A 13,738-nucleotide genomic window follows, 5' to 3' on the forward strand; every position below is an offset into this window, starting at 1 on the left:
CCCGATCGGGTTTTACCCGAACCCGACCCGCGGACCCGAATGCCCAGGCCTAATTTTTATGTCTTTAAAGCATCGTGGATCATGGGGTCCGGACACGTGTTCGTGTTTTATTGGGAAACCGAATTTCTTCTTTGTTTTAGTGGGCCGGTAATCTTTAAGCCCATTACAAGACGTTCAGAGAGACAATAGTCGGGTCCAAAAGCAGAATCGTTATCATCTTTTATATATACGTTTTCAACGTTTTTTTCTCACGCGGGTCAAAGATCATTTGTTAGTTGCTCACTTGTAGTTCTCTATCACAAGTCCTTCACGAAGATATCATAAAATGAACTATAATTTAAGTTTCTTAGGTAACCGTAGTTTTCTTTAATGTTCATAAGTTTCGGAAAAAACCCAAACAAGAACAAAAGAAACAGGAATAACAATATAGCAAATCTACGAAGTCGTTGTGGACTTTTGAAGGAATGAATGCGGAGGCCTGACGTATGTGAAATTGGTAAAAGGGTTGGCCTTAGGATCCGAACTGGGACTGCTCGCCGGAGAATCCAAAACAGACATTTCAGTCCAACACTTGTCAAAATTTGCTATGCATTGCCTTCCGGATACGTCCGGCTTGAAACTTGGCATCACTTCTCTAGCCTCCAGCTTCTTCCAGTTTATTCCTTTGAACCATTTGTGCTGTTTTATCTCCTCTGCTCCGCTCAGTCCACTTCCAAGACGCCTCTCTGGCTCTTTTTGCAGCAGCTATACATTCATTCCAAAGTCATAATCAGAATTGCTCTAAAATTAAATGCTTCAAATTTCTTACTACACAAAGATTTTCATGTTTACTTACCCCTTTCAGCATCGCATGAGCCTCATTAGACAGAAACTGTGGAAGCTTGATCTTGTCCTTCACGATTTTCTGTTGTATCTTTCCTTTGCTCCCAAGAAACGGTGGCTGCAGAAGGACAACATGACATCACACAACACATAACCTAAATATATTACAATGACATGAGGCTTCATGCGAATTACCAATAAAAAGCGGCTTTTACCTTTCCTGTGAGCATCTCATACAGAAGAATCCCTACGCTCCACCAGTCAGCAGCCTTATCATGTCCTTTTCCTCGAACAATTTCAGGTGCCATATACTCTGTAGTTCCGCACATAGAGTTTGATCTTGTGTTTTCTTCAAATTCTTTTGCTAATCCGAAATCTGTTAGCATCACATGGCCATCTGTGTCCATGAGTATGTTTTCGGGTTTCAGATCTCTATGCATTATGCCTTTCTCATGGAGATGGGAAACTGCAGAGACGATTTCTGCAGTGTACACACGAGCCAAGTCCTCCCTGTGAAAGAGTAAAAATTAGAACCAATTAAACCTTGCAGAATTCTGGCGAAACTCCAAAAATAGTTCAAAAAACGAATTACACCAAACCTGAAAAGCCCTTGGTGATAGAGCTGGAAGAAAAGATGGCCTCCGTTTATAAAGTCGAGCACAAGATACAGCCTGTATTTGGTCTGCAAGGGAATGTATAACGCTCTAAGTTAAGAAGTAGTAAAGTAAAATCAATAGGATGCTAACAGAGAGATGTGGTATTACCTGAAAGGAATATTTAAGCTGAACAATGAATGGGTGATCAATTTTAGTAAGAATATCGCGCTCAGCTTTCATGTATTCAGCATGGTTCTTCTCCATAATGTGATCAGCCCCGGCTCAAATGGGTAGGGCGGAAGTGCGACGGCCCGGGGCTTTTTTTTTTTATAAAAAAATTTACATATAAAAAAGGCCCAAATATTTTTTTAAAATATTATTAATATGAGAATTATATTTTAAGAGGCCTAATTATTTATAAGAAAATGTATAAAAAGGCCCAAAATTTTTAAAATAACAATTTTTACTATAAAAACTCCGCAAAATTTTTAAAAATTAAGTAAATTTTCTCTTTGTATATAATAATAGGCCAAAAAAAATTTTTTTTGCCCTAAGGCTCTCAAATATATTGAGCCGGGGCTGAATGTGATCTTTCCTCATAACTTTCATCGCGTATATCTCAGAGGTCTCCTTTTTCCTCACCTGGTAGACTTTCCCAAACGCACCTTTCCCAACAACCTTCATAACCTCGAAATCATCTATGCCTACTACACCTGAGACTTTTACCAGATCTCCCTCTAAAGCTTTCTCATTGTCACTGTCGTCATTACCAGAGAACTCATCATTTTCTTTTAACGATTCACCTTCGAGACATTCCACCAAGTCAATTGAGTCCTCAGTCTCTCTTAAGGTGAGCTTGGTCAGCTTCAAAGAATGACTATCGAGCGAACACGGGCCAACCAAGGAGTGGGATCGACTGTAGACAACAGCAGGCTCGTCGTAAGCAATATCATTGGCCTCTTCAGGGAGTGGACCAAACACATCAGAGAATTCTAGTTCAACATCATCTTTCAAGAAAGAGTTTGAAGGGCTGATGGATAGATATTGCTGTTTCTGGATTTTGTTGGGGACAGGACGGTGAGAGGAAACCATAATTTACACCGAAAAATCGATACAGAATCACTGAGAAAGCTTCAAGAATTCACCAGCCTGGTGAGGGATTCTGTACCGCCAGAAATTAATGAGGAGAAAACTGACTAAAACAAGTGCTGATCTGGAAAATGTTGGCAAAAGGCAATCCAATAACGAGGAGAAGAAGCTCTTGTTGTTTCCCGATTTTAAGGAAACAGTGGATGCTGCAGAAGTGCGCAAATGCCATGAAGGTTTTATAAGCTCTGCAAGTACATAGAAAGTTCACAGATTCAGAGGCTACCACATGAACAAATAAGATCTGAGATACAGGATTGACCAAATCTGATGCAGCATTAATACAAGCAAGTCCAGTGATCCCTTTTCTAATTGAGATTTTAAGAAAACTTCTCAAACCCAGATAAAAAAGGAAAACTTTCACGGCGATGACAAATCCTGAATAAAACCCAAATCCCTACAATTTCCGGATTCAGAATCGGTACAAAGACTACAAATTCCACAGGACGAACGAAACCCTCGAGGAGAAGGAACTTTAATTTCAATAATTCAGATCTACTGGTAAGCCAAAATTTCAAGTAAATCGAGATCTACAGAAAAACTATGATCTAAACTTAAAACGTTTCGTGTCCTAGAAACAATTCATAAATAATTTCGATGGATCCAGAATACAAATATCTAAACTATGCGAGAGAGAATTCAAACAAAGATAGATTGAGGGAGGATCGATTACCAGAGGGGATGGCTGAGGAAAGAGACGAAGATGGAAATGAGGACGAGAGGAGAATTTAAGAGAAGCATCGCAGATCCAGGGATTCAGACACGTGGCCGTATATAATTGGGAGAACGTTGACCAGTTGTTAAATATGCGGCGGAGGTTTTTTTGTCCACTCATTCTTTCTTTATTTTATTGGGCTCTCACTAAGCCCATTATAAGACGTCCTAATTAGGCCTAGGCAAATAAACCAAACAGAATGTATCGAACCGAAATCGAAGCATAAAAAAGCGAACCGAATCGAAAATTTGAAAATAATCGAATGGATAGTAAATTTTAATAACCGTAACCGAATCGATACCGAACCAAAATATTTCGGGTAACCGAAATATACGAAATACAATTATATTTTCAAAATAATTAGTTATTCATAGACCAAATAATAAAAATACTTGAAAAATTGTAAAAATAGTTAAAATACTCGAAAATAACCGACATATATCCAAAAATATCCGAAAATACTCAAAAATAACTGAAATATCCGAAAATATCCTAAGCAAAATAACTGAATGGATGCTAAATTTTAAAACCGAAACAACCGGAACCGAACCGAAATTTTAAAATATCGGAATGGATACTAAATTTTGAAACCGAATGAACCCAACCGATAACCGAGCGGTTAACCGAAAGCCCAGGCCTAGTCCTAATTGTTGTTGTTTTGTTGATCATATCTTTTTTTTTCCGGATTATGTGGATTTCAAATGAGGAAAATTTACAAGCCAAGTTGTGAGAGAGTATTTTGCGTATTCAGAGCTCAAATCTCTTATTCCATCGAATCTCTCTAGCTTGATGAACTCATTCATTCCTATTGCCTTAATAATAAACGAAAAGCATTAGACTATCCGCAGTGGTGTAAGTGTGAAAGAGGGGTGTAAGATTTTTTTTATTATTATAATTTAAAGTGAAAGAGAAAAGAGAGAGAGAAAGAAAGAGAGAGATATAGAGTGGCTTACACCCGAGTGTAAACTTACATCCGGGTGTGAAGAAAGAGACAACTTTTATATTATTTCTGTATTTTAAAATAGATACACCCCACGCAAGGATACATGACTGCGGATGCCCTTAGGATTGACCAAGTTATGTTAGTTCTTGTATTTGTATGAATGCTGTTTTTCATCAAACTTATATAGAGTTATATAAAAAAAATTTTATTTAATGGAAATTATGTCTGTCGGTGTTCAAAAAAACAAGCATATGTCCCCGGATTCAAACATTCTCATATACAAAAAAGATGTATCATTGCCTCGTTGTTAAGGACCCACTTAACTAGGTGTAGTAGACCCGGATCACGCCCGGTTCATGTATGCACCAGTTCTAGTATCCACGAATATCTCTTCACCGACGTTAATAAAGAGTGGTACAGCAACTATTGCACCCGTTTCCATTGTCGCCGGTTTGGATCCACCTACAAAATTCATCACGCCACTAGCTTTACGCTTGTTTAAACCAAAACATGAGAACGGATCTATTAACAAGAGATTGGTGCAACATTATTACCTTGCACAGTATCACCGCGAAGGCCAGGATCAACGTCCACCACTTTTAGCTTAACTGTAATCGGTAGATCGAAATCGATAACCTTGCCAAAATCCAGACAGAAACAAAGTTAGCATCACCGCTTAATTCTGTGAACTATTTACATAGAAACTGAAAAGTGAGGGTACCTTGTCTTTCCAATACAGCAAAATACATTCCATTCCTTCTTTCAACCATTTCGTCTTCTCACCCATATCAGATTCGTTAAGACGTGTTTCTTCATATGTGGTCTACATAAAAAGAAGATTTGATAACGAAGAGAAAACCATATCATTACTACACAAGTTTTAAGCTAATCAAACTCCATGCCCGTATTAGCGAAGAAGAGAAGTAAGGATCCAAATATGACATACCAAATCCATGAAAACAAACTGAGACCCATCTTTGTATGTGAATTGTTTGGTTTCTTTGTATATATTAGCTTCCTCAACCTGTAACATGGAATGATCATAATCAAGATGGTGCAACAAAAAAATCATTCATCAGATTAAAGATATAAGAGAAAAAGAGAGGATTTTTACAGAAATCCCAGCACGAAATGTTCGCTCCACTGTGCTACCATTTACATAGTTCCTGATCTTGGTCCTCACAAATGCCGCACCTTTTCCTGGTTTGACATGAAGAAACTCTGTCCCAAAAAAAAGCGAGAAAAACCTCAATAGACTAGTAATTTTAATTTACATCTCCGAGTAAGTAGAAGCATTAAAGCCAAAACAAAGCTTAAATTGTCATGAACTAGTATCTACCAATTCCAAAAACATCCCAAGTAACATAACATAGCAAATAACCTAAATTCAGAGGAACTGAGGAAGAAAAATACCAAGTACACGCCAAGGAGCACCATCGACTTCGATATTGGTTCCGGCTTTGATGTCATTAGCAGACAAAGAGCAGTGAATCCCTGCAAAAAATGAACGTTGTTGGAATATAAAGTTCAAAATCAATGCCTTCATCAGTGCCTCGAATTTAGAGAAGCGGAGAGAAATTAACTGGGAAATCTGTTGGTTCGGGGAGATATCCGCACGGCAGGGAGCGCCAATCGATTCATCGATGAAAAAGAAGCAGTTGAATAAGGGATGCACAAGGAAGGAGAACATGATGATACAGAGAAAATCGCTCTTCCGGCCATTTTGTTCTTCCGCCGGCGAGAAAATGGAGTCGCTCTGTGTGGATAAGGTCCTAATGGAAAGGACTCGAGGAGGACGGAAGGTTTTACGGCTCAATCGAACCTTTATCACACCAACAACTAAACCGAACCGTAATTCGGTTCAATTTAATTAACCGGTTTACATACGCTTTTATCAGATTCTTCCGGAGTAGAGTACCTACCATGTACCAATTAAATTCCAATCAAAACAAATGCCAATAGAGAAAAAAATGTTTTCTCAAACAGTTAATGTTATTTGTAAGGTGCACATGAACATACAATTGAAATGTTAGATTTGTTCATTGTACAATGTTGAGGTCTTCGGGTAATGATGCTTAGTTTTAGCATTATATGGAATACTGATTCTAACTGAATCGTGTAAAGTATTTGTTCGATCAACTCAAATGGCAGCGACCGCAACAACAAACACTTTGAGGAAGCCATGTGAAAAGATTGGAAGATTGATTCTTCAATAAGGAAGCTTTCTTTTTCGTTTCTCAGTTAAGTACACAACAATACTTCGAATCTCTTTTTAATCTGAAAGAAGAAATGTTGATTATTATGTACAACATCACAAACCCTCTCTATCGACGTCCGGATTCATAAATAACAAAAAGAAAAAAGAAAAAAACAAACTTTTTATATTTGGAATCCAAAAAACAAATCAACGCCAAAAATTAAAAACAAATAGGAAAAGAAGAAAGAAGAGAGATATGAACAAATCAAAACCCTTCGAGGCTAGTTCTCCTACCACTGGCTGAAGACGATCTCCGAACCTCTTCCCTAGCCATTTCCTCCAACGATGAACACGCTCGCGGCGGAAACACTGGCGGAAACACGAGCGCCCGTCCCCTTGTGGGTGACACCGACGGTCGTCGTGGTGGAGGCGACGGTGAAAAACTCGACCTTGGTGGTACTGATGACGGGGTCCAAATAATCGTGTTGAGACTGCTTGATCTTCCCATATGTTTCCTTGCCGCGACTGGCGCGGGTTCTCTTAACGGGAACCTACACGAGTACTTCATGTCCTGTATGATCTTAAGTTGATCCACAATGTTTCTCATGGTTGGACGCTCTGATGGCTCCACCTGCAGACATTTCTGTGCTATATCTGCTATGCTCCTTGCCGCTTTTGCTGGAAACCGACCTTTAAGCTGAGGATCCATTATAAGCGAGAGCCTGCAATCGTCTGCTAGGAAAGCTCTGCTCCATTTCACCAAGTTCCTCTCTTCTTTCGGGTAAGAACCGTCCATGTTTTTCCGCCCCGTCAACATCTCAAGAAGAACTATTCCATAGCTCCACACATTGCTCTTCGGGGTCAAAATCCCTCTCTCTAGCGTCTCGACCGGGAGATTCGCAAGTACTGAACTATTAGATGTCTCTGTCTCAGGCGCATGGCCTGCGCAACCGTATCCTGATAGCTTGGCGCTGAAATCTTTATCGACTTGGATATTCGCCGTCGAAAATTCATTGTACATTGCCTGTTCATTCAAAGGAAGAAAAGGGCTCAATCACTAACTTGTTACCACCCAAATTCACAAATGTTGATGGCTTTTATTTTAGTGTACCTGAAAAGGGCCTTCTTCGTGCAAGAAGGTTAGGCCCTGGGCTGCGCATAGCGCAATCTTCATTCTAGTGTTCCAATCAAGAGGAGGCCCATCTGATCTCCCATGGAGCAACCGGTCCAGGCTCCCGAGAGCAAGCCTCTCGTACACCAACATTCTTGTGTCAGAACCGTCACGGGCATGATAGCCTACCAGCTTACAAAGATTCTGGTGTAGCAGCGACGCCAATGTGTTGACTTCATTAATGAACTCCCTGATACTCTGTGGAATCATAACATAATTACAATATTAAGGAAACAAACACATAGAGGATTAAGGGGTAACACAACAAAAAAATGTTTATATACCTGAGTAGTTACGTGAAGTCGCACAACAGTTGCGTCAACCTTCTTTAAGCCTGAGGTCGAAGCCTCATCACCAAAGGAAGCCATATACATAACAGATGAAAGACCCTCCACGACGCATCGGTCAGACGAAAAGGCGTTACAGGCAGCCATAACTTCATCATATGAAAAGCTCCTAACTGACCCGCTAGGTGGCAAAGGTAAAGGTCCAGATACAGCCGCTGATGAGGATAACCGACCGCTGCTTCCGTTAAACGACTTAAAGCTCCCCCAATTCTTCAACGAAGAACCAGTTCTTGGTGATGGTAACGGAAGCGGTTGAGGGCTAGACTCTTTAGTAGAAGTACGTGGATCTCTTGGTTGTTCATCTTGCTCGTCGTGGTAAACACCAGCAAGCAAATCCCGTTCCGCTGCACCGTGGATGCTTGACGGAGCAGACATGACTCTTGCCCGACTACTCATCTCTCCGGTTCCACCGTTGTTAGATTGAATTGGCTTCACACGAGTTCTGAAACTCGGAGGAGCTGATTGTAAATTACGACTTGGAATCTTTGGTGGCTCAGGTAAAGCAGTTGGCTTGCTTTCTTCAAGATCCAACCGTTTCATAGAAACAGAGCCACGTTTCTTCTTGCTTTTCAAAGGGAAACACCCCAAAACCATCGTTTCAATCTTCTAAAATCTGTTTTGATTACCACTTTGATTCTAACGGATGCATATAACTCTGAGAACTCACAATTTCATCTGAAAATGATTCAAACAAACAAAACTCTTAGCAACAAGAAATAAACTATACATACACAAGAAAAAAGGTGAGTTCTAGAAAACCCAGATCCGTTTTATTGCATGTCTTAGATCAATGGCCATAGAAATTGTTCATTGAAACAATGAAGTAATTGAACTCAATTTTCAATAGAAGTGGATAAAATCTCGTTTTGACAGATCTCGTGGTTCAAAAAAAAAGAAGTTTTGAAGCAAGTAAAGGACAGTTTACATAAACCCTAATTCTATAACAGTGAAACAGCAAAGAACTGTAAAAGTTATAAACGCTTTCGATTTGTTTAATGACGACATCCATTAGATTAAATTCGGTAAAGACAAGAGACAACGACAATAATAAATCCAGGAAAACATCGAAGATTTTTTTTTTTTTTTTTTAATCGCATTATCATTAGATAGATATTTTCAATTTCAAAAAATCAAATTTCACTATTTGAACTGAGCTAATCGGTGAAATCAGAGTTGTCATTTAATCAAAATCTATTCCTGAGAAAATTAATTATCCGAACGCAAAAAAAGGGTAAAAAAAACAAAAACACGAATTCGATCTAGAAAAATCAAAACAGACATAAGAGAGAAGTTAGTTCAAACCTGGAAGAGAGACAAGACAATTCTAAGGAGACCAAACTGAAACTGCGGCTAGAGAGAGAGAAAGAGAGTTGCGAAAATGAAATCGGAAATTTCTGGGAAGAAGAAGAAGAAGGAGGAAACTCATAAGGGGTCTGTCTGTTTAGGAAAGTGAGAGATTTTAGAGAGAAGGGTGGTGGGACCCAAAAGAGGCAGTGGTCAAAGTTCAAACCAAAACAGATATCCAAAGATTTATTATTATTACTTAAAACTCTTTCTCTCTCTCAATCTTAATTCAATTCTTTCAGCTAACTTAGTTTGGAATTTTCTTCACTTTGCTTTTTATTCTTCTTTCGCCCTCCACTTTTTGTTTTCTTCTCTCTTATAACCTCGTCACAAATATACTACTAGTATTATACAAGTCATAAAATAAAGGGACGGCTCAAGAGAAAAAAAAACTCAATATGTATTGTGTAACATGTTCCAATACCATTTTATTAGTATTAGATTTTGTAAATAAAAAAGTAGTAGTCTTTCAGATAAATTTATCACAAGTACCATGCAAAAATGCATAAATGAGCACTTCTTTCTAGATACATTGTATCAATTACCATTTTTAACTTTAAACTAAATATTATTCTCTCTGTTTCATTTTATAGAATGTTTTAGAGTTTTTCCTTGTTTCAAAATATAGGATATTTACAATTTTCTATACAAATTTTAAATGATTTTTAAATGTATTTGATATTTTATCACTATTTATATTCTGCAATCTTTTATATCATTAGTTGAATATTATTAAATTAAATATTAAATGATAGTTTTTAAAAACAAAAATTAATTTTTTAAAATATGTAATTTTAGTCAAAATATCATATATTTTAAAATAGAGAGTAATTTATTATTTAGCGATCATATTATCGTTTAGCGATTTGTATTAGTGTTATCATCGATCGATAATTATATTATTATAGAAATTTAAAATTTTAGATTCTATTTTAAATCCACATATATTATAACTAAAATTAAAATAACAACATGGATCATTTAATAATTATGAAAATGTATAAAACTTCACATGAAATTTTCAATTTAAAACTAAAAAAAAAAACCGATAAGGTAGGCAAGATTGTAAAATTCAGGAGAAAGCCTAGATTTCCAGTAAAGAGGGCCTCGAGAAAAGCGACATCTCAGTCAAACTTGGAAAACTAGTTTTGTCCTTTTTAAAATTATTATTTGTTTTGTTGTTCAATAAAAATAGGCCGTATCTATCTACTAATCCTAATCTAATTGGGTTTTTGTTTTTCGGGTCAAAATGACTAATTAGATAGGTTGTTGACTCGATATCTTAGCTGTTCATTTAGATCCAAGTGCCTCCTTATCAACGGTTTATATCCGGTCACGTCTTAGCTAACGTGGGACCCGCTGACATCGTTCTTTGGAAGATTTTTAAAATAGTAAGTTTTAAAAAATTAGAGAAAAAGGTTAAGCACACGCGCCATGCACGCGTGCGACTAAACTCTAACTTCAGACAACAGAGGACACGTGGGGTCCCCTCTCGAACCACTCTCCATTCTTTTTCACTTCTTTTTTTTTGGTGAGCTCCATTCTTTTTCACTTCTCTTCTCTACTTCCCGAATTTACACTATCACCATCGTTTTTTTTTTTTTTTTCATTTTTCTAAGTAGTAGTATTTGATGATAAAATGAAAATTTTCACAAATTGTTAGTATAATGAAATATAGATTTATAGAACTAATCACGTATTCACAAATAATGCTACAGAGAAACTTTAGGTTAATATCTATCTGAGTTTTAGTTTTTACTTGACTTAACTCAATTCAAACTCATAGTTCTTTCCTAAAAGTGTATTTTTATTCGTTCTTCTTCTTTTTTTCCTATTTTGGCGGAGAATCCTCTCAACCTTTGCCACTTTTTCTCGGCATTATTGGACTCTGCTTTGGGCTTGACCAGCCAAAGTTACATCATCATTTTTTATGTAATTAGACTTTTCAATGAAATATTACAAGTTGTGGATCCATTCGTTTGCTTCTGTAATAATTAGTGAAATACTATATCTAAGCTATCGGCTTTCCAAATCATATCATATGCAACTAATATGACAATTAATTAGCGATTTACCTATTACCATCTGAAAGTTACTTATCATTTAAATGGGATAGTTTCTCTATATTATAGCTATAGGCAATTGCATTACAAAAGATTTGAAATAAAAATCTATAAAGATTGAATAACTTAAAATAATTTTGAACACTAGTATGCACGTTTTCTCTGCTGTTTTTGTTGATTACGCAATTTAATAATGTTCTGGTATAGGCTGTATACTTTTCTCCTTATGTGTAGACTTTTTGAGGTTTGATTGGAATATATAATTATGGTTTGAACAGGGTCGGCTTACTTTGGATGATCTATTGAACAAGCCACAGAAAGAAAAATGATTTTCACGTTTGACTAATTATTATATTACTGGTGAGAAATCATGAATATTCACTATTTCTACAAATTTGGTTTTAAAAATATTATCGTACTCTATAAGGATTTCATGCTGTGATATTTGAAAAAAATTGTGAACTTTGAAAATAATTGTTGTAAAGGTTTGTTCTATCTTTACTAAGTTATCTCATATATACATATGCATAAGAAGACAAATTATGGTTTATGAAAACAAACTAAAAATAAGAATTTTCTGTCAAATAAATCCTTCATTTTATATATTAAAGAACCTTTGAAAAAGAAAAAAATCATTCATCTGAAATTATTTGGTTGGATTTGATGAAAAGAAAAGACTTCAAACAAAAATTATAAAAATGAGCCGAACTTATTAGGCCCATAATGATTAAAAGTCCTAAACTCCGACCCATTTTTTTCCGCCAGTTCAGCTATCGGGTTCTCTATTTTCATCAATCCCTAATTTTTATTTTTGTTGAAGGATAAAATTACTCTTTATTTCAAGAACATGACGTTCTCTTGACGTAAAAGCAAAGTTATGTCTGAGGTTGAAAATGTAGATTGTGTGTTTGTTAGGTTAGTGCCGTAAGAAACTCTAAGAATGAAGCTACAAATGCAAAATCTGCATGTCAAATAGTATCTCTCTTTTAGTGACAAACTCATATGCATAAACAATTAACTATATTGAAAAGATTTCAGTTGTTAACCAAATTTATCTTATCTGTTTTAAATTTCTTTCATTTTTTTCAGTTCGTTTGGAATATTTCATTCCATTTTCAGATATACAAAACAAACTATCAATATAGCCATATAGGTAATTTGGTTTTAAATACTAAAGTAAAAAGTGATATATAAGTCTTGCTAATTAGCAAATTGAACAGATAAACATATCATATTGCACAGAAGTTTTATTTAATCGAATTAACCAATTTAGAAGTTTTCTTTTATCATCATACCACCACCTTATTTTGCTTTCTTTTTTAGCTTTTGTGAAAATCGGACTCGCCCGGTTTTTCTGATATTAGGTTTTGGGGTTTTCGATATATATTGGAATTGCTATACATACTTAACATAAACATATAATATCAGGCTGTATAGGTTTACTTCATGTTCTGATTCATTATTCATATATAGTTGCATTAATGGAATTGCTAGTTCAATTCGTAGTTTGCAGTGGAATTCTTGGTTTGTAATGAAACATAAACGAATATATATATATTTTCACAGTTGATCGAGATTTTGAGTTCGAACTAACACACCATTTTGATAATTGTATATGTGTGTAGGGTGGAAGCATGGAGAATGTTTCAGAGATAAGTGCCTGCGCTGATATTATATTAGAACATTCGAAATGACAATACATCACTGATCAACGTTGCAACTAGCTAGCAAACCAATTAATGCCCTCGTTTATTATTAGGTTATTAAAGTTCTTGTAGTAGTAGTAGCTTCCTTTAAGATTTTCTGCTTGTCTCACTTAATACTGTAAAAAAGAGAAAAAAGAAAGAATTAGTGGTTTAGATTTTTGCTACAAGATCAGTATTTAATCACATAGAGAGAGAGTGAGATGTGTTCTTTACCTTTCGCAGTTGGTGGAAGGGCTGAACTTGTAAGGGAGGTTAATACCACATTTAGAAGGCAAAGACAAAGCATTGTCGATGGTGCCAGGAGAGAGAGTAAGTCCTCCAATAGCAGATTTGATGCAACGACAGACGCCCTGACGGTCCGCAGAAGTTTGAGCCTGACTGTTGAGTGTTGTGAGACCGTTGCAGCAGAGGCTTGGGACCGGTCCGCCCTGAGTCACGTACGAGAGGCAAGGGTAGAGATCCGCAATCACCGTGTTGCAAGACACGGCTGCTTCACCAAAGTGCAAAGCAAGAACCAGGCACACGGCTAGTAAGAGAGATCTCATGTTACTTTCTGTTTTTTTTTTGTTGGTGTGTTTGTTGTTGTGGTTAGGGTTAGAGAATTGAGAGGTTATTTATAGATGGAAAGAGTTTGAGATTGGTAGTTGAGGAAGAGTGATTGCTAGGACGCGAGTGTTAGTGTTAGTTG

The 13,738-nt window shown here is 36.6% G+C and overlaps 4 protein-coding genes and 1 long non-coding RNA gene across 5 annotated transcripts; 1 reads left to right on the forward strand and 4 right to left on the reverse strand.

Annotated features, from left to right (window-relative positions):
* Positions 1-314: 314 nt before the first annotated feature.
* On the reverse strand, positions 315-3,334 carry LOC9320758 (serine/threonine-protein kinase AtPK1/AtPK6). The gene is made up of 7 exons (XM_021032910.1): positions 3,238-3,334; positions 2,004-2,752; positions 1,587-1,685; positions 1,422-1,504; positions 1,038-1,332; positions 836-940; positions 315-744 (listed from the first exon to the last, which is right to left on the reverse strand). The coding sequence occupies exons 2-7, from the start codon at positions 2,508-2,510 to the stop codon at positions 436-438; spliced, it is 1,398 nt and encodes a 465-aa protein (XP_020888569.1). The 5' UTR covers positions 2,511-2,752; positions 3,238-3,334; the 3' UTR covers positions 315-435.
* A 1,075-nt stretch (positions 3,335-4,409) lies between these two features.
* LOC9320759 (elongation factor P) lies at positions 4,410-6,073 on the reverse strand. Its single transcript, XM_002884647.2, has 7 exons — positions 5,806-6,073; positions 5,636-5,716; positions 5,337-5,443; positions 5,169-5,246; positions 4,944-5,045; positions 4,777-4,858; positions 4,410-4,684 (listed from the first exon to the last, which is right to left on the reverse strand). Exons 1-7 carry the CDS (start codon positions 5,942-5,944, stop codon positions 4,566-4,568), a joined length of 708 nt encoding a protein of 235 aa, XP_002884693.1. The 5' UTR covers positions 5,945-6,073; the 3' UTR covers positions 4,410-4,565.
* A 405-nt stretch (positions 6,074-6,478) lies between these two features.
* LOC9320760 (probable serine/threonine-protein kinase PBL1) lies at positions 6,479-9,578 on the reverse strand. The gene is made up of 4 exons (XM_021031436.1): positions 9,240-9,578; positions 7,875-8,612; positions 7,531-7,788; positions 6,479-7,443 (listed from the first exon to the last, which is right to left on the reverse strand). Exons 2-4 carry the CDS (start codon positions 8,529-8,531, stop codon positions 6,685-6,687), a joined length of 1,674 nt encoding a protein of 557 aa, XP_020887095.1. The 5' UTR covers positions 8,532-8,612; positions 9,240-9,578; the 3' UTR covers positions 6,479-6,684.
* Positions 9,579-12,340: 2,762 nt separating this feature from the next.
* Positions 12,341-13,364, forward strand: LOC110230541. The gene is made up of 2 exons (XR_002333683.1): positions 12,341-12,497; positions 12,970-13,364. It is a non-coding gene; the product is annotated as an uncharacterized LOC110230541 (long non-coding RNA).
* On the reverse strand, positions 12,989-13,700 carry LOC9320761 (non-specific lipid-transfer protein 6). The gene is made up of 2 exons (XM_021033866.1): positions 13,264-13,700; positions 12,989-13,166 (listed from the first exon to the last, which is right to left on the reverse strand). Exons 1-2 carry the CDS (start codon positions 13,593-13,595, stop codon positions 13,157-13,159), a joined length of 342 nt encoding a protein of 113 aa, XP_020889525.1. The 5' UTR covers positions 13,596-13,700; the 3' UTR covers positions 12,989-13,156.
* Positions 13,701-13,738: the final 38 nt, after the last annotated feature.

The sequence above is a fragment of the Arabidopsis lyrata genome (assembly GCF_000004255.2).
Source record: "Arabidopsis lyrata subsp. lyrata unplaced genomic scaffold ARALYscaffold_3, whole genome shotgun sequence".
Lineage (NCBI taxonomy): Eukaryota > Viridiplantae > Streptophyta > Magnoliopsida > Brassicales > Brassicaceae > Arabidopsis > Arabidopsis lyrata.

Bases quoted from the DNA above. Each gene is read 5' to 3' on its own strand.
- LOC9320759 (XM_002884647.2), bottom strand. From the start codon at position 5,944: ATGGCCGGAAGAGCGATTTTCTCTGTATCATCATGTTCTCCTTCCTTG. The intron at 5,444-5,635 runs GTATTTTTCTTC...TTTTTGGGACAG, and splicing joins TGCTCCTTGGCGTGTACTTG to AGTTTCTTCATGTCAAACCA. The intron at 4,859-4,943 runs GTACCCTCACTT...GATTTTGGCAAG, and splicing joins TGCTGTATTGGAAAGACAAG to GTTATCGATTTCGATCTACC.
- LOC9320761 (XM_021033866.1), bottom strand. From the start codon at position 13,595: ATGAGATCTCTCTTACTAGCCGTGTGCCTGGTTCTTGCTTTGCACTTT.
- LOC9320760 (XM_021031436.1), bottom strand. From the start codon at position 8,531: ATGGTTTTGGGGTGTTTCCCTTTGAAAAGCAAGAAGAAACGTGGCTCT. The intron at 7,789-7,874 runs GTATATAAACAT...ATGATTCCACAG, and splicing joins GACTTCACGTAACTACTCAG to AGTATCAGGGAGTTCATTAA. The intron at 7,444-7,530 runs GTACACTAAAAT...TTGAATGAACAG, and splicing joins ACGAAGAAGGCCCTTTTCAG to GCAATGTACAATGAATTTTC.
- LOC9320758 (XM_021032910.1), bottom strand. From the start codon at position 2,510: ATGGTTTCCTCTCACCGTCCTGTCCCCAACAAAATCCAGAAACAGCAA. The intron at 1,505-1,586 runs GTAATACCACAT...ATTCCCTTGCAG, and splicing joins AGCTTAAATATTCCTTTCAG to ACCAAATACAGGCTGTATCT. The intron at 941-1,037 runs GTAAAAGCCGCT...GTCCTTCTGCAG, and splicing joins ATGAGATGCTCACAGGAAAG to CCACCGTTTCTTGGGAGCAA.